At 41.7% G+C, this 17,503-nt stretch overlaps 1 protein-coding gene across 2 annotated transcripts; it reads left to right on the top strand.

The window, feature by feature from the left end:
- Window positions 1-4,062: 4,062 nt before the first annotated feature.
- NIT2 (nitrilase family member 2) lies at window positions 4,063-14,689 on the top strand. Of its 2 annotated transcripts, none has more exons than XM_066340923.1 (10): window positions 4,063-4,091; window positions 5,924-6,042; window positions 8,369-8,489; window positions 8,610-8,698; window positions 10,026-10,119; window positions 11,085-11,159; window positions 11,603-11,681; window positions 12,343-12,441; window positions 13,480-13,535; window positions 13,935-14,689. In XM_066340923.1, exons 1-10 carry the CDS (start codon window positions 4,085-4,087, stop codon window positions 14,021-14,023), a joined length of 828 nt encoding a protein of 275 aa, XP_066197020.1. In that variant the 5' UTR covers window positions 4,063-4,084; the 3' UTR covers window positions 14,024-14,689. The 2 variants fall into 2 exon arrangements, with proteins under 2 accessions (XP_066197020.1, XP_066197019.1); XM_066340922.1 differs by lacking the exon at window positions 4,063-4,091 and adding an exon at window positions 5,409-5,792.
- The last annotated feature ends 2,814 nt before the right edge of the window (window positions 14,690-17,503 follow it).

Raw genomic sequence — 17,503 nt, 5'->3', positions numbered from 1 at the left:
ATACAAGCAATTTGTAAAATTAAGGGGGTATTTAAATTCTTACCAGCTACTAGGCTAAACAACTGGAATTGGTGGTAAGGATTACTTTTAAATACTGAAATTAGCTGTAGTTTTTACTACAGGGTTGGGATTTTTTTTTAATTATGAAAAATTTTACATTTCATAGGTTGAGAGTGTCTCCCTTGTAAAAGATGAGTGTGTGCCTTGAAATGCATGTTTCATGACAGAATTTGACAGTTGAAAACAAGTTGCCTTGCTACTCAGAAACAAAATATCTAAGAAATTTAGATGTTTAAAACCCTTCAGTTTAGCACAAAAGTGAGTACACGCTGACCAAAGGTGTGTTCAGCAAGAAGATGAATGCACACAAAACCAGGAAAGAAATTCCAGTGCTATATACCTGGGATAAATGTATTCTTAACTGGTTGCCTTCATTGATTCAAGCATTTGTTTATGTTCTTTTCAGTAACAACTTCTAAATTAGTAAATATTTGGGAGGTGGCAACTATATGATTGTTCATCATAAGCTTTCCATTTGTTCAAGAATGGTTCTCTTGTTCAAAGCTCAGTACAGGAGTGTTCTTATGGACAAGGCAGAGCATCTTTGTAGACTGATGGGAAATCACCAAAAATTGTGAAATAAAGACAATGGGGATTAGCTTTGCTGCATGAAGTCTTCTGAGTACTTGAATCAAAGTCTATGATTTGGTACTTCATCAGAAGGTAAAATAAGTTAAACTGACCTTTATAAAAAAACATTTATTATAGGTTATTTTACTAGGAATCAAGCTAGGGCACCTTAATTCTGGAACTAATCACTTTTTTTTCTTCTTACTATCTGAGTTAACACCAATAGACCTTGAACTGTTGAAAATATTTGCATGATATTGCACCTGGGCCAATGCTCATGTATTTATAGTTTTGCCCAGCAGCTGTTGTATTACATTTTCCTCTTCCTAATCCCTTCTGAAAATATCCTCAAGAGTCTCTGACTCTGTGCCTACTTCAGCAACAAGATTTTTTCATGTAAAGATGTTCGTGCTACTGTTTATAAACTACAGTTGTAAATAAACAAGTACAATTTGAACATAACTTGTTCTGTCAAAAGGCATTTAGTTGCATACTGTGTAGATTCTCTGAATCAATTAAAAGTTTTTCCTAAAGGTGTTTTGTAAATGGAAGTGAATTTGATCTTTGGAGTGGAAGAAGCTGATTATGGATCATAGGGAGCTGCTGCCAGTGACCTCATAGTGTAAGTATTTCAGAATTTAAGTTAATTTCATTAAGGACTTTTGGGTGAGCATTCAGAGAAAGGTCAAAGTGAATTAACAAATAATGAAGTTATAGAAAAGGTTTCTGCATAAATTCCAGACTTCTCAGCATCATATTTTTATTATGGAAATGTTGGCAGAATGATACAGCATGTTTCTCCTAGTCAGGAGGGGGAAAAGTGAAAATGACACTGAGTTGTTAAACAGGTATATTTGAGTATTACATGTGGAATGTAGCTAACGTGTATGTGAGGACAGCAAATACAGCAGACCTTTTGAGATTTACAGCAGGTAAAGCAACAGGAAGTCAGTTCTTCAATCCCTTCTGTGTAGAAAATATAATCCAAGACATTTCGAGGCTAATTATTTGTAAATCTTTAAGGCAATGTACAAGTTATCAACTGACCTCTTAAAAAGCTCAGCCCAAATTATGAATAATTGCAGTGGTGCTGGTGTATCTCTACCCACAGTTTAAGGGCCACTTTTGCCTTATAGTGTACATACTCATAGTTACTATTTTTTGTTCTAGAACTTATATTGCTAAGCAGAAATTCTAATTATAGTACTGCAGTGACTTTTTTTGAAAAGGAAAATCAAAAAAGTTGGTATGCTACTTCCTGTCCCTTTTAGCTCCAAGGATTTGTTTTTAATTATTTGCTGGAGATTTTTTTTAATTATTTGCTTGTTTAATCTGCATACATCACTGTCTATATTGTTGAATATAAGGTGACAGTTGTTATGATGCAGGAGTGATAGAAATGAGGTTTGGAGTAGGAAAGTTGTGGAGTAAACTTCCCTGCCAAATGAAAGCTCTTACCTTTATGTCATAGTGAGAGTTGGTGCTTCTGTGCTCACTGATGGCTCTTCACTTGTCTCACAATTGCCTTTAGGTTCTGATTTGTATGAGAATTTGTAAAAAACTTTACACGTATTATCCACCAAAAATACTGTTGATTGCAGAGTTGCAATTTTTAAAACTGCCTTTTCCTGTTAACCTTAACACATGGTTCTCACCTTTGATTGTATCTTTTCCTTCCAACTAGATGTCAGCTGTAGTTTCAAAACTTCAAGTACTGTCAAATAAGCTTTTCCAATATAGGCCTAGTCTTCTGAATGTGTGAAAAGTTTCCCTTTAGGGAAGAAAAAGGGTGGTACTATGTAACTTGTTCTACTGGGTATACTTAGTGCTTTCAGATGCTTTTGTTTGGAAACTTGAAAAATACATTTTATCTCTCTGACCCATGGGAAGCTGGATTTTCGGCATGTGCTTTGCATCTTGAAAGGATGACACTACTGAATTTTTTAATCTTTTTTTTTTTTATTTGTGAAGAAGTTGGGAGATAGTTGTTTTTTGTACCTGGAGCCCTGCAAAATGTGATGTTTGGGGGGAAAAAAAATTCAAAAGTCTCTTTCTACCACCATGGGCATGTATAAAAAGGAGGGAGTCCTGCGAAGGGCTGCTGCATTGTCTGTTCTGCCATCCTTTGGCTTGGTCAGACTGGCATGAGTGGTTCCCTTTACTGCCCTAAGGGGCAGGTTGAACTGTTCTCTGGTTGAAGGAAGGTTTGTAATTGTTGCACGCAGTAGTGTTTGTGTATTTTACAGTGGTTATGCACTTCCCATCCTTTATCTCTCTGCCTGTTTCCTGGAAGGAAAGGTGTGTGAGAGATTGATCAAGCTGTGTTACCCATTTCGTCTTTACCCATTCTGCCGTTGCATGCTTTCAGCTTACGGACATAACCTCGTGTGAGAAGTATTGCTACACAACATAAATCTACAATTCTATAAACATGCTTCTAAAAAGCCCAAGGCTGGAAAATATGTACATGAGAAGCAATGTTTTGTGCTGAGTAAAGGGGAGCACTTGGTGTTTGAAGCCAAGGAAGAGCAGCATAGTACTTAGTGTGTTGGTTTCACAGAATTGGCAGTGTTGGACAGGACCCCTGGAGTTCATCTAGTGCAAGTTCCCTACCTAAGCAGGGTCGCCTAGTGCAGGTGATACAGGAACTTGTCCGGGTGAGTTTGGAATGTCTCCAGAAAGGGAGACTTCACTGGGCAGCCTGTTCAGTGCTCTGCCACCCTTAATGTAAGGAAGTTCCTCCTCATGTTGAGGTGAAACTTTTGTTTTAGTTTATAGCCATTGCTCTTTGTCCTGTTACTGGGCCACCACTGAAATTAGTCTGGCACCACCCTCTTAACAAATGTGTTTGAGATGTTTATATGCACTTATGAAATCCCCTCTCAGCCTTCCCTTCTCTGGACTAAACAGGCCCAGCTCCCACAGTCTGTCCTCGTAAGAGAGATGCTCCAGACCCCAAATCATCTTGGGTAGCCTCCACTGCACCCTCTCCAGTAGCTCCTTTTCTTTCTGGTACTGAGGAGCCCAGAACTGGACACTGCTCCACATCTGGAGCACTCTGAAGGTGTTTGTACCTTGGGAGATGCTGTTCTTGTAAAGAAAGACGGGGATGTCCCGGGCGAACCAGTTACCTGTGAACCGGTACAGGTCCCTTGGGATGAGCCCTTGGCAGACTTGAGGCTGCCAGGGGTCGTTGCGCAGGGCAGGGCAGGGAGGCTCTCGGCACAGCCGGACCTTTGGGGCCTCCGCTGTCGGTGCCGGTGCTGAATGGGCCCGGGGGAGAGCCGCAGGACGCGGGTGTCTCACCCCGGCGCTCCGAAGGCGGCACCCGGCGCCATGTGGGCGGGTTAAAGGCGCTGAGGGTGGCTCCGAGCGAGCGCCGGGCCGGCGCGGCGAGTCCCGGCAGCCCCCGCGGGCCAGGGCGGGGCCGGGAGTGCGGGCGGCCGGCGGAGCCATGGCCTGTGAGTGCGGGCGGCGGCGGGCCGGCCGGGAGACGCTCCGCCGGCTGCTCCGCACCTCCCCGGCCCCGGGGAGAGCGGGACAGGCCTCGGTGCTGGGCGCTGGCACAGCCTGGGGAGTGGCGCGAGCGTGGTTTGTAATGTCGTGGTACAAATGTGAACCGGTATTTTACTCCGATGCGCTTTTACTCGGTTGTGGCCTACATTGCTTTAAGTTTATATCGAGAATTGCTTTTAAAAGAGTTTTTGGGGCAGCTGGTCAAGGCTGGAAGCAAAGGTGGCTCTCTACAGCGCTGCTGTTTCTCTGCATTTCTGTTGCTTCCACGTCTTAATGTTTTCAAACGAAACTGTGGCAGAAATACGTGTTCTGTTGTGGCTGAGCTTCAGTTTTTCCCCTTATCAAACTCCAAATCTGAGTTTGCCGGCATATAATAGTATTTTTATTTATAGGAAAATAATATTAATCACCTTACTTATGCTTCCTGGTCTTTTAAACATTATGGGGGTTTTTTTCTTAGTGCCTTTTTTTTTTCTTCTTTTTTTTCTTTTACACTGAAATGTAGATCTTCAAGTGGTCAACTTGAACTAACTCTGAACTAAAACACATTCCACAAATGCTGGGAAGTTTTTGACAGATTCCTAGCGTGATCATTTCGGTGGATCTGGAACCTATGGTTACATCTGTTCAGATTACCAGATAAGTTTTGTTTGCCCAATAGAGCCAACAGTAAAAGTCTGTCACATGAGGACTGGCAAAGGGAGCAGTTAATCATTTGCTTAACCTCTAGAAATTAGCTACTGAACTGAGAATTAAGTGAGAAAAAAATTGTATCTCAGCTGCTCCTGTTCCAGTCTCATCTTCACTTGAATCAGCTTTTCTAGGTTCCCTGACCACTGGGACGGTCTTGCTTACGGCTTTGATGGTTTTTGGTTTGGTTTTGGGTTTTTTTGTTGGTTTTTGTTTGTTTGTTTTTGGTTTTGTCTTTGTTTTGTTTTTGTTTTAAATTGTGATATTTGGCTGTACGATGGGCGAGTTTTCCAGACAGGAGAGGTGCTATGAAACTGGGATACTTTTTTTTATAAAGCCAGAGAGGATTGGTTGGTTGGTTTGTGTTTGTTTTGAAGGAAACAGTTCTACATGATCAGGGTGTGTTTCCCTATAACCTGGAGCACTCGGGGATTAATGGAAGGAAGTCCAAGGGATGTGCACACAACTTGGCTGCTTGGAAAACCTGCAAATGTATATCCTGCTTAGTGGGAGTAGAAACTGTTGATAACGCAGCTTCACCAGAAACCAGTTTGCTAAGAAAGGTTAACATCTTTCCTGATCCTTTCTTGGTTTTTATAGTAATTTTCCAGACTAGGTGTGAATTGAGAGAGAAAAGCAAACAACTCCTTTATTAGGTGCTTTTGGGATTACCCAGTCCTTTGGTGTGCTAGTCCTATTTTAGGCGATGTGTGCAGCAAGAAGATGATTCCCACAGTGGGTAGCAGCCTGGGAAGGAGGGGCTGGGAGGACGTGTGCTCTCCCTTTCTGTAATGTGGCTCCTTCCCTTGGAACATGGGCTGGGTGTTGCTGGCACAGGAGCTCTGGGATCTTTGCAGGGTGGTGGCCATGCATGGCTCCCGTTGGCAGTCCTGGGTTTTGGTGCTCTCCCTGTGTTCAGAGACTGTTTCCAGAGTCAGACATAGGCTGCAGAATGAGTTGGTAGTGGTTTGTGCATATATTTATATATAAACTCATTTGTTTTCTTCAATGCTCGTTACTGAATTCACATTTGGAAGAGTTTCCTGGGGGAATTCTGATTAATAATTTTTTTCTTTTCTGCCATCAGCCTTCCGCCTTGCTCTTATCCAGCTTCATGTATCTGCTGTTAAATCAGATAATCTCCAACGAGCCTGTGGGCTGGTGAGAGAAGCATCAGCTGAAGGAGCAAAACTTGTGGCTCTACCTGTGAGTAAAGGTCATGGCCTACTTAGACCTTGTGCTTCAAACCCTTCAAGACCTTTTTCTGGTGTTATTAATGCAATATATATTCCTCTTCCTCCCTGAACTGCTTGGATGCTGTAGGAAGCTTCAAAATAAAACTGAAAAAATCCCAGGGGTTGTATCTGGCAGCACACTAAGAGGTGGAGAATAAAAAGGGAAACAAAAAACAGGTCGATCTTTTTTGTAGTATAGTATTCTGGTAAAGTTTTTGCTGGTTTAAATCCTAGGCAATAGTATCATGGATATATTCTGGATTCAGGTAAGTGACACTATAGTTTGAATCTTTGCTGAAGAAGTGTAGAAAAAACCAATTTTCAGCTGAAGAATGTTGATGTGAAGGTGACAGACAGTAGGTACACAGTAACTCTTTGCTGTAAGCATTCCAGATACATGAGAAACAAAATAGACTTAAAATATATTTCCAGCAGGTCATTTGGGGCTGAATTATGATTAAGACACATTTCTCTTGTGACTTCCATGTGTGGAATCCTAAATAGCCACCTAAAATGATCAATCACTTCTGACTTACTTTTTGAACTTCAGCCATAATTACTTTGCTGAATTTTTACACAATGGGTGTGCTGGCAACAGAATGAGCTTCCCAGTGCAGCTTTGACCTTTTCTCCTCCATTGTGTTACTTTTGCACCCTGCGGCATCTGACACAGGAGTACAAAGTTCATTTCTGGGTGAACTCTGGGTCTCAGTTTTACACACAGAATGTTTTCTCTCCTGCTGTCATAGGGGAAGCATTGAGCAACCTTCCCAGCTGCTCTGTGCTAGCATGGTTCTTGTGTTGCAAATGTGACCATTCAGAGTTCTGCCTGGGCCTCCTGTGTAGAGAATACCTATTATTTACTGGTTTCATCATGTATACAAACATTGAATTTTCCAGACTTAATTAGCTGAGATACTCACTTTGCCAATAATAATTTATGCTTTTAGAATACAAGTTGTCAAACATGGGTAAGACATTTCACAGACTTTTGGGAGATACATTTTGCATTGACATTAGGGCATGGACATGAAATATTGTCTTCCTTCTGTTTTGTTTCTTAGGGGGTTAGTTGTTTGCTTTAATAACTTTATATAGAAAAGTAACTCACACTGAATATATGAAGATGGAGGCAGCTGGCTTTGCTATCGATTCTTGGAAGTTCAGCCCAGATTTCAAAAGCCTGGGAAGCTCATTGGCAGCCTGCAGAGACTTCCCTTCCTGCTTCTTCCATCTACAAATTGTGTTGTGGGTTAGCTGGTACCTGGTGGCCTAGTGCCTGTATAAGAGAAGAAAACCCTTTTCATTCATTCCAGTTCAGGAGAACCTACCCCAGTTGTTAAGAACTTTACTTAAGCCGATAAAGCAGAAATGTTTATTTCTGTGCTAGTCACAGCTTGGGTTGTTTTTTTTTTTTCCCTTTTTCTTTGCGGGGGTGGGAGTGTGTTTGTCACTTCTGATGAGCAAAGGGAACGATGGAAGTGTCTGGGCTGGGAGTCCCTTTCTCACAGAAAAGTTGCTGCCACAGTTTGATGGTCCATCTGTGGCCTCCAGCTGCATGCCTCCTTCAGGGGACAAAGAAGTGTTGGGTGGGGTGTCTCATGTCCTGACAGAGCTGGTAAGTGTAACAGAGTGAAGGTTCCTTGTATCTTGGGCATCTCAAATACCACTAGCCCGCCTATTTTAGGCATCTAAACTACTCTGTTAATCTAATTATGTAAAGATTACATGCCTGGTTCTGAGGGGTGGCAAATCTTTAACTAGGGCCTAAGGTAGCGGACACTGTTCAGTTGTGAGGAAATAGTGTTTAAAGGATTGTTTTAGCAAAACAATAAGTAATTTTGAGAAATGCATGCCTTTGCAGATTTCCTTTTATCAATTAAGAACTGTGAGCTGAGGATGAGCCATTAGCATTTCACAGTTTTGAGAGGATGTGTTGAGCTTGTAACTTGTCAAATGAGCTGTGTGCAACTTGGCTCCTCATTCTGATGTGAACATCTCTTGTGTTCTTGCTAAGCCCAGAGCAGTGAATGTGCTAGCCTTACACCTTGCATGATAATGTTAGCTTATGTTCTGTTTGGCATGCACTCCACAAACACACCTGTTGTATTTTCAGCAATTGTTCAAGTCTCTCTTCCTGGCATTTTCTGGTTTGCTTACTGAGCTCCTATAAACTAAATTCCTGTAATCAAAGGTTGCTTGAGAACTTGGTTAGAGAGGAGTTTGAAAAGTTAGGTACATCTCCTTGTAGTGGTGTAACTGGAGTTTAGCTTTTTTTTCCCCCCTTCTAATTCTAGGAATGCTTTAATTCTCCATATGGAACCCAATACTTTAAGGAGTATGCAGAGAAGATCCCTGGGGAATCAACACAAAAGCTGTCAGAAGTTGCAAAGGAGTGCAGCATATATCTCATTGGAGGTAGTTTATTGTTAATGACCATCTCACTGGGAGGAAAATGGGCAATGTCTAATGCTGCCATTGGATCAAAATTACATCAGTAATACAGAGGGTGAAATCTCTGTTCTCACCTTTACAAAGGATCCATTCCAGAAGAGGATGGTGGAAAGCTCTATAATACATGTACTGTCTTTGGGCCTGATGGTGCTCTGCTGGCAAAGCATAGGAAGGTAAGATGGCAGAATATTGTTATGGAAAGTTTTCTCAGCAGTGTTGCACAAACTATTTCACTTGTACTTAAAGGTTATATAAATTAGTAGAGTCTTGCCATAATAGTAAGTTGTATAGAATCACCCATGAAATTTCATGTAACTTTTATTTGGGGCATGTAAACACCACTTCAAAAGGCGGTCATAGATTTGTGCTGAATAAGGATGACGAAATACTAGAAGGTGTAATTGGCTTTCCCCATATGCTGGGAAAACCATGATAAAGAGTAAAAGCTCATCCAACTCAGATAGCTCTGTACCCTGGCCTAAGTGTAAAACAGTGCCATTTGAATGGGATCAGGATTTTGCCTCAGCTTCCTGATGGGTTTAGTCCTTCTGTTATAATAAATACTGTTCTTTACATACTTTGTGCTGTACAGGTGATTAGTGCAGACATCCATCCAACATGCAGAGTCCAAGTTAGGCTGTCACTGCTATTCGTGGTAGATGTTTGCTTGCTGTGATCTTCACCTCAACATTGCTTTGTGCCTTTTGAAAAACTGCCTCCCCTTTGTCACTCCAGAGTCAGTTTCTCTTCATGGGATTGTTCTGTTCATTCTTATCCCCAGTTTCTGTTCATGGAACTGTGCACACAGGGATCACTCCATGAGTGAACAATAGCTTATTTCTTTCAAGGATAAGCCAAAAAGATAATGCAGAGTTATTTGGAACAAATAAGGTGCTGCAAAATCCCTCAGTGGTGCAGGTATTTGTTTATTCCGTTTGCTGATTCTCCATCAACTTGTGCAGTTCTGTGTTGCCTTCCACCTGTCACAGCACAGCAGTCTGCAAGCCCAGGAGTTTCCTGTAGAATGAGTGCAGGCTTGTGCTAAATATGAACAAACAATAAAATAAAACCAGCTCTGTTGTTAGGAAGCTCCAGTCAGGAACAACACCTTCCTTTGCAGGGGAGGGATAAAGGCTGCTGCAGGCCCTCAGAGGCATCTGCACAGCTGAAGTCATAGGAACTTTATGGCTTGGTGAAGGTATTTTCTTGAGAAGTTTTACAGGAATGGAGCTCAAATGGAGCTCAAAATTTTCTTGACAAATCACTAGGTCAAGACATGTAGCTGTTTTGCATGTATTTGCAACTTTAGACATGTATATTTCTGTAAAGAAGAAAATACTTTAAATCATCTTTGGGACATCTAACAATCTTAAGCAATGTTTAGTTTGGATCCTGACAAAAGAGTAGTCTAGATAACAGTAGAAAATACATGCCTAAAGAGGCTCAAATACCAAGCAGAAAAATTGTTAGTAGTTGTTATTAATCACAGTATAATTTCAGGTTCATTTGTTTGACATTAATGTTCCTGGGAAGATACAGTTCAAAGAGTCTGAAACACTGAGTCCAGGAAATAGTTTCTCCATGTTTGACACGCGTGAGTATAAGACAAGCCCTCTCTTTAAGGAGCTCTACTACAGCAGCACTACAGTCACTCTGGAATTCTCTTCTCCCTCCTCCTTCCCAGCAGTGGATTTTTAGACTGTCAGATTGGGCATTTGATAACCATGGCAAATAGAGTTTAAGTTTGTTTTAAGTATTTGGGTCACCTCTGAACCTTTTTAAAAGGCACTCCGGTTGCAAAACGACAGAGGAGTAGAAAGGGTTGAAGCATATGTCACTCCACTTGCCTTAATTAAAGAATGATCCTATTGATTTGTTAGAGAGAAGTGACTGTATTTTTATAGCAGTTACAGCTTGAAAATGGTTCTTATAAAACTTGGCCTAGGAAAGAATGTATGTAACAGCCTAAACTGGTACATTGCTTCATGTGAGGATGATATAATAATGGAGACAATTAACTAAATCAGGATTCCCATTCCAGCCTTCTTGAATCAACCACCTCAGATAAAAAAGCAAAATACCTACTCCTCCCCACCCCATACTGCTCAAATACAGTCTGTTTACTGAGCTCTCCAAAGAGCATCGTCTGCCACAGTCACATTCTCCTCCTTGTAATGTGCATGCTCTAAGAAAGTATACGATTGTATTTTTACTCCATGGAAAGCAGGGAGTGTTCCCTTTAATTGAAAAGAAAATAATTGAAAAAAATGCAGCTAAATGAGAGAGGAATAAGTTACATAAAGACCTGGTACAACATGATTTTGTGGAAATGGCTGTTATTAAAGGGTGGGTAAGACTGCTTCTCACAGTCTTTCTGTCATCGTGAAGCATGAATTCTCCCCCACTGATAGCCAGTGCTTGTTGGACACACATTTGAATATACCTCCTCCTGTTGCTTTGAGCCATGTAAAGTTGGCAGAATGGCCACAGGGAGTCTTGTGATTGTTTTGTGTACTTGTGCTGGTGATATGACTGCTGTCTCTTGTGTTTTGGGAACAGCATATTGCAAAGTGGGCCTGGGCATCTGCTATGATATGAGATTTGCTGAGATGGCTCAGATCTACAGCCAGAAAGGTGAGGCTGGGTCACCTAAGGGGGAACATGGGCAGCCCTAAGGCCAGGGCTAGGCAGGGCTGGTTCTGGGTGGTACATGCTGGGTGATCCTGTGATCAGGCATACCTTGATCCATGTGATCAGGCACTCTTATCCCTGCCCAGTAACACAAAATGTATCCTGTGACCAAGGCTCATAATCAGATGAATTCTCTCAGGGTGTAAAGTAACCATCACTTCCTGATCCACCTGTGCTGGTGCAGTGATGGAGCTGGGGTAATCCCCACAACAGCTCTTGGCTGATGTCACCTGTTACATATAGACAGACTCTGTTTGGTTCCATTTTGGGCAGAGGCTGGGAAGTGTGGAAAGAAACCTCACCTTGGGTTTCAGTGTGAAGGGCCACTCTACGGTAAACCATCTTCCCCTTAATGATTCTTGGGTTCTGATTATCTCTTAACAAAGGTTGCCAGCTGCTGATATATCCAGGGGCTTTTAACATGACAACAGGACCAGCTCATTGGGAATTGTTGCAAAGGGGAAGGTAAGATCATAGTTACAGCTTATCTCCCTGTTCTAGAGGAGTTTTGGTGCATGGAACTAAACTTTTTTGTGTTCAAAATGACGCTTGTGCATCAGGAGTGGTGCTGCAGAGTCACTCTGCCATTGCAGCTGTACCATTCCACAAGCCTTGCATGGGACACCAAAATGGTTTTACTGTCAAGGAGAAAACCAGGAAGTTCTCAGCCTTTAATTCTGCCTGCCCATGTTATGCCCTTTCAACAACCCTTTCCCATGGCTTTATAAGCACCCTTCACACACAGATTCTAGAGAGAATAGCCAGTAACCATTTGGGGAGTGATCGAATTACAGGTAGAAATAGACTCTGAGATTCCTGAATGCTAATTTGGTCAGCTTCAATCAATTTTGCTACATACTGAATGAACTGTGAATTACATGATGTTCTATGTACTAGCTCTGGATCCAGGTGGTAGAGAGTTCTCTTTCCAGGCTCTTCTTTCTCTGACCTTTCTGTCATTCACAGTATGGATCCCAAACTGTGATATATATCCTCTGTGTCATTTAGAGAATATATACCTTGTCCTTCAGAGTGGATTCTTTCTCTTCTGTTTAGTTAAATGGTATTATAAAAAATATTTCTTCTCACTTTTTCCCTCCCTTCCTTCATTTTTCTGTGAACACAGAGCTGTTGATAATCAACTCTACGTAGCTACTGTATCTCCTGCTAGAGATGAAAAAGCGTCCTATGTTGCCTGGGGACACAGCACTGTAGTAAATCCTTGGTGAGTTCAATACAATAAAAAACACCACCTTTTTTTGGGTTAAAAATATTTTAGTTGGCAGTCACACTTCAGTCCTACTTTTCAATCTACTGTTAAAAGTGCATATTCTTGTTAAAAAGCACATGAGACTTGAGCCTACATTCTCAAGATCATAATTTAAAACAGCCAAACTAAAAAACAAGCGGTAAACTAGAACTAGTTTGAGTATGTATTCATTTTGGTAGTAAAGATGCTACTTAGTACAAGGATTTAGCATTAGTTGAACTGCTGACCTTGTCCCTGAAGTTCACTCTGTCATAAGCTATGCCTATGGTAATTCTCTGTGTAGAAGCAAACCATCTTAAAAACCTTACACAGAACTATCTCATTTCCTCAAAGAACAACAATGCTTTGACATTAGAAATAACAAGAAGAATGTCTTCAGCTAGAGAAGAGAGATTCTGACTTGAGCAGAAGTCACACAGGTGCACAGGAGGTAAAAGTGACCAAATCTTCAGGCAGTTGTTTTTCTTTCAGATTAATCTGCTGATAGTTCTCTTCAGTTGTTTGCACAGTGAGAAAAACTTTGTGTCTTGAGCTTTTAACTTTATGTGATGAAAGCAGTGACAGAACACTTGGGGGAGACACAGTCATGTTCAGTAGTTCATGCAGAGTAAAAGTACACTATTAAAAGCCAGTAGGATCTTCAAAGGTGAAAGTGTTCATCTTTGCCGGTGTGGTTGGTCCTTTCCCCTTGAGGTGTGTTGCATGCTCACAGGCAGTGGTTCTCAGAGTGGCTTTTACCACAGTTCTTGATCTTTGAAAGGCACTTATGTTAAGTATGTATATATCACATATTAAAAGTGCCATATATAAAGCCTGGAAGCCATTTCTTACCATTCCAGAGTTCTGGATTATTATACTATTTTTAGGACAGCCCTGTCATTGCAGCTGTGGACATCAAAGGTAGGAACCACTTTTTGTACAAACAGCAGCAACTGGACTGATGCCTTGAGACCAGTATGTTAATCCTGTGAACAAATGTGCTTAATTTTGCAGGGGTGAAGTTATAGCCAAAGCTGGGGCTGAGGAAACAGTTGTATACACAGATATAGGTAAGGGGAAATTTTTTTGTTGTTTTTTTCCTGTCTTTTTTCTGGAGTACAGGTCATGACACTAAGGAGAGTTTTTAAGTCTGTGGCCTTAGACATGCAACTACAGATGCTGCAGCATTTCTCTGCCTTGACCACCTTTGCTGGGTTAAAGCAAGAACCAGCAGCACTTGCCTATACTGTTCTCTATAGCTGTACCCTTCTTGATCACTTCCTTAGGAAGAAGGTGCCATCTTAGGATAGAGCAAAGCTGAGGCTTCCTTCAGCCCTGGCTGCTCTCTTGCAGTGCCCTACCACCCCATTCTCCATCAAAGCTGCTATTTTCCCTGTCTTACCTCAGAGCAAGTCAGGACCTTTCTTTTTTGACTGCTGTTCTCTTAACTCTTTTCTTCTCCCCTGCAGATCTAAAGACACTTGCAGAAATACGTCAACAAATTCCTATTTTAAGCCAGAAGCGTTGTGATCTCTATGGTGTAGAGATGAAAAAGTGAAGCTGGGTGAAGAGGGAAGGTTCAGCTCTCACAATGGCTGTTGCCTTCATCTTTGGAAGGGTTTCCTTAGTTGTTGCTCCACAATTTACTGCCAAATGCACCAATTAAGAAACCACCCCATAACAAAAAACTTGGTGCAATTCTAATATGATTGAAATACAACTTTTGTATCTTCTCTCATACTTAACATTTCATGAACACATTTCATAGTGTTTTACAGCTAGGATAAAGATGGAGATTAAATCAGTTCAACACAGTAATTAACATTGATTTTTATGAATCATAATGTTCTAGTTACCTTGTGAGGGCTGTTTTATACAACACAGAAATGGAGAACTTGTTCTCTGAAACTCCCCCTCAAGTCAGCTTTGGCATTATACATTTTTCAGCGAATGATCAGAAAATCTAAAAGCATGATTCTTCTCATTCTGTCTTTTTTAGATGTACATGATTTAACCTAAGTCCTTGAATGCCCTACTTCTAACTTGGGAAGCTTAAAATTTAACACACTGATACACTGATCAAAACAGGCCACATTCTGCTCTGTACTACTCAGGACACTGTGAGAAGCTGCCAGACAGAGCTGCTCCTATAGAAGAATCTGTAACAGTTTTTGGTTCATGTGTTTTGTCTGGATCTGTGTATTAAATTCTCCTTTATGGCAAATCCTGTTCATTGCTGAAGTGACATGGGTTACTGTGTTGTTACAATTCCCAAGTTGCCACACCTTTGCTCTCCATTCTGCTTCCTTAATAAAATGTCTGAGTGGGTTTTAATTCTGCTGCCTGGAAAAGGCTGAGGGGAGTCAGGCTGGAAAACCTGTAGCACTAAGTCCTTTTGCCCAGTCTCCCAGAAGACTGCTCAATGTTTGAATGCATTATTGCTACTATGGGCAGCTCCCATCCACTGCAGAGGAAACATTCCTTACTGTGCTGCTTTTGCTGGAGACAAACTGACTGTGAAAGATGGTGTCCTGGTTTGGAGTAAATTAGGGAAGAACCTCCAAAAGGAGTCCCCTAAACCAAACATCCACCACCCCTTCCTCCCCCCAGCCCGGGGTTCGGGAAGGAAAATACCTCGGAGGAAAGTGGAAAAACCGGTTTATTGACAAAAATACACTCCCCAACACCGAATAGTGGGAAAAGACGGGTTACTGTGATGAGGAGGGTTCTGACGCGTCTGTTGCAAGCCCCGGGTCTTCTCCAACTTCTCAGGTCAGGTCAGGTCCGGAGCCGGTTCAAACTTTGGGGGGGGGGGGGGGGGGGGGGGGGGGAGAAAGGAAGGAGGGAAAAAAAAACCAAACAGAAGCAGCGGGGGAAAGAAAAACGGCAGCAGGGGCAGCCGGAGAGCAAAGCGAAGCGAAGCGAAGAGGGCAAAAGCAGCCGAGCTAGCTGAATCAAGAGCTGAAACAGCCAAGCAAGAAAAAAAAGAGAAGGAACTGCAGGCTTCCGCCCAAGAGGGCGGGGTTCAGCTGCGAGACATAACAACATATCCAAGATATGGGATGGATATATGGGATAGGAGGCAGCTCAACCCAGAACCGATGGGTTTAAAATACTGGCTGGAAAACCAGCCAAGCATGTTGCACTTTTGATTTTGGGGTTTGTTTTGGGTTTTTTTTAAGGAAGACCTATTTTAATGTAAAAAGATTTTTAAAATGCTTTTTATTCCTTGGGCTGAAGAAAAGAAGCAATTTACCAGCCTTCCCTGATAAGCTTTCAGTTTTCTAGCACCATGAAACAGGCTCTAAGGCTAAAAGAGATTTCAAAGTACAAAAATGGGAGCACAAGAAGGTTTTGTCTTGCTCTAGCTACCCCCATTTCTCCCAAAAGTGTCTTACCTTTTATTCATGTTCAGCAATGCTCGTGTTCCCACAGTGGTTTGGTGGGGGTTTTGTGGTTTGGTTTGACATTTTGGCTTCTCTGCAATGAGCTTGGTGTGTGTTTTACAAAGAAAAACAAATGCTCAGCCAAGCCCTGACACATCCTTACCTCAAACACCATTCCACTCGGTGGCATTCTGTATCAGCAGGTACTTTTGGTCTATACTTTTCACTGCATTTTGGTGTACATGCTGCACTGGAGCTTTTAAGAAACAAGCCACAGAGCACAAAGTGAAAGGAAGGTTTATTTGTTGAAAAATAAATATTAAAAAATTAACAATTTACCACTTGAGCAGAGTCTCCTGCATTAGATTAGTGCTTCCCCTATACTCAACAACCCCTATCCATGATGGCCATTGCTGGGCTCCAACTTCTAAATCATAGTAACTGTTTTAATTCTTTCCCTTCACTCCCTCTACTAGTTCAATATGCAGGAGTAAATAAATACTACCTTTGGAGGATTAAAGTAGTGCAGGACTCGCATGGGCTGACCACTTACATCTGAGAAATGCAAAGTGCAGTTTGCAACAGGTACCAGAATCTGTGGTCTGAACTCTCCTCCCCTGGACTCCCAGATGGAAAGAATGAATGAAAATCTCTAACAAGCTACTTTGGTGAACTCAGCTGAAGAACTGACATGAGCTCAGTTCTTTTCAGTCTATCAGGACAAGTTCTAAGCACCTTGTTTTAGCAGAGTATTTAATAGGGTGTCCAGTGTGCTGTACTCAGAAGTGGTACAAATGGGACTGTGAATTTGTGAGGCTTTCACTGAAAAAAGTACATTGTCAGTTCTTAGCTGTAGTACTTGAAGCAGCCAATACTCAACCTTTGTGTTGGTAGAAAACAGGTGCTTTCAAGTATCTATGTGACCCATATGCACCAGTATTCTGTAAGTACAGGAAATTAATCAGTAACAACCCCAAAATAGTTCCAGAATTTCAGCCTGGAAGAATTTATTTTTAAATAAATGGCAGAAAATTGGGCAGCGTCAGGATTGCTGGGTTCGTTAAAGCAACATCTAAGCTGCTCTTGATAGTTCTGGAGTAACTTACAGGACAGCTCTTCAGTGTCTATTAGTTCCCTCTTCCTTTTCCATCTGCAGTTAGATCCTAGGAATTCAAATCACAGCTTAGAATCATGGAATATGTTGAGTTGGAAGGGGCCCATCAGGATCAGAGTCCAGCTCCTGGCCCTGTGCAGGACATCCTAAGAATCACACCGTGTGCCTGAGAGCATTGTCTCTGAACAACAGGGACCATACATGGTGAGAATTAAGTTGCTAGACAATTGTATGTAGAAGCAGCTTCCTAGAGTATCCCTCTAGGATACACAGGCTTTTATCCAAGTCTTCAGTACTAGCTTCCCATAATTTCAATTTCTTTTTTTTTTTTTTTTAATAGCAGTAATACTTGTTTCACTTCAAAGTTCACATGCACACCTGGCCTAAAATAAAACCTCAACTGTATCAGGCATTTACAAAAAGTCCCTTTCATCACAGGAATGCACTGGCATACACACGTTAATAGGGTCTCAGCTACTCGGATTCCCAGACTTCCTGGCTTGACTTCCTTTCCCCTGTAATCTTCAGCTCTCAAGAT

This window comes from Sylvia atricapilla, chromosome 2, assembly GCF_009819655.1.
Source record: "Sylvia atricapilla isolate bSylAtr1 chromosome 2, bSylAtr1.pri, whole genome shotgun sequence".
Taxonomy (NCBI): Eukaryota; Metazoa; Chordata; class Aves; order Passeriformes; family Sylviidae; genus Sylvia; species Sylvia atricapilla.
This window is presented reverse-complemented; position numbering and strand designations above follow the sequence as displayed.

Bases quoted from the DNA above. Each gene is read 5' to 3' on its own strand.
- NIT2 (XM_066340922.1), top strand. From the start codon at position 5,708: ATGGCTCCCGTTGGCAGTCCTGGGTTTTGGTGCTCTCCCTGTGTTCAG. The intron at 11,682-12,342 runs GTAAGATCATAG...CTGTGAACACAG, and splicing joins GAATTGTTGCAAAGGGGAAG to AGCTGTTGATAATCAACTCT. The intron at 12,442-13,479 runs GTGAGTTCAATA...TTAATTTTGCAG, and splicing joins AGCACTGTAGTAAATCCTTG to GGGTGAAGTTATAGCCAAAG.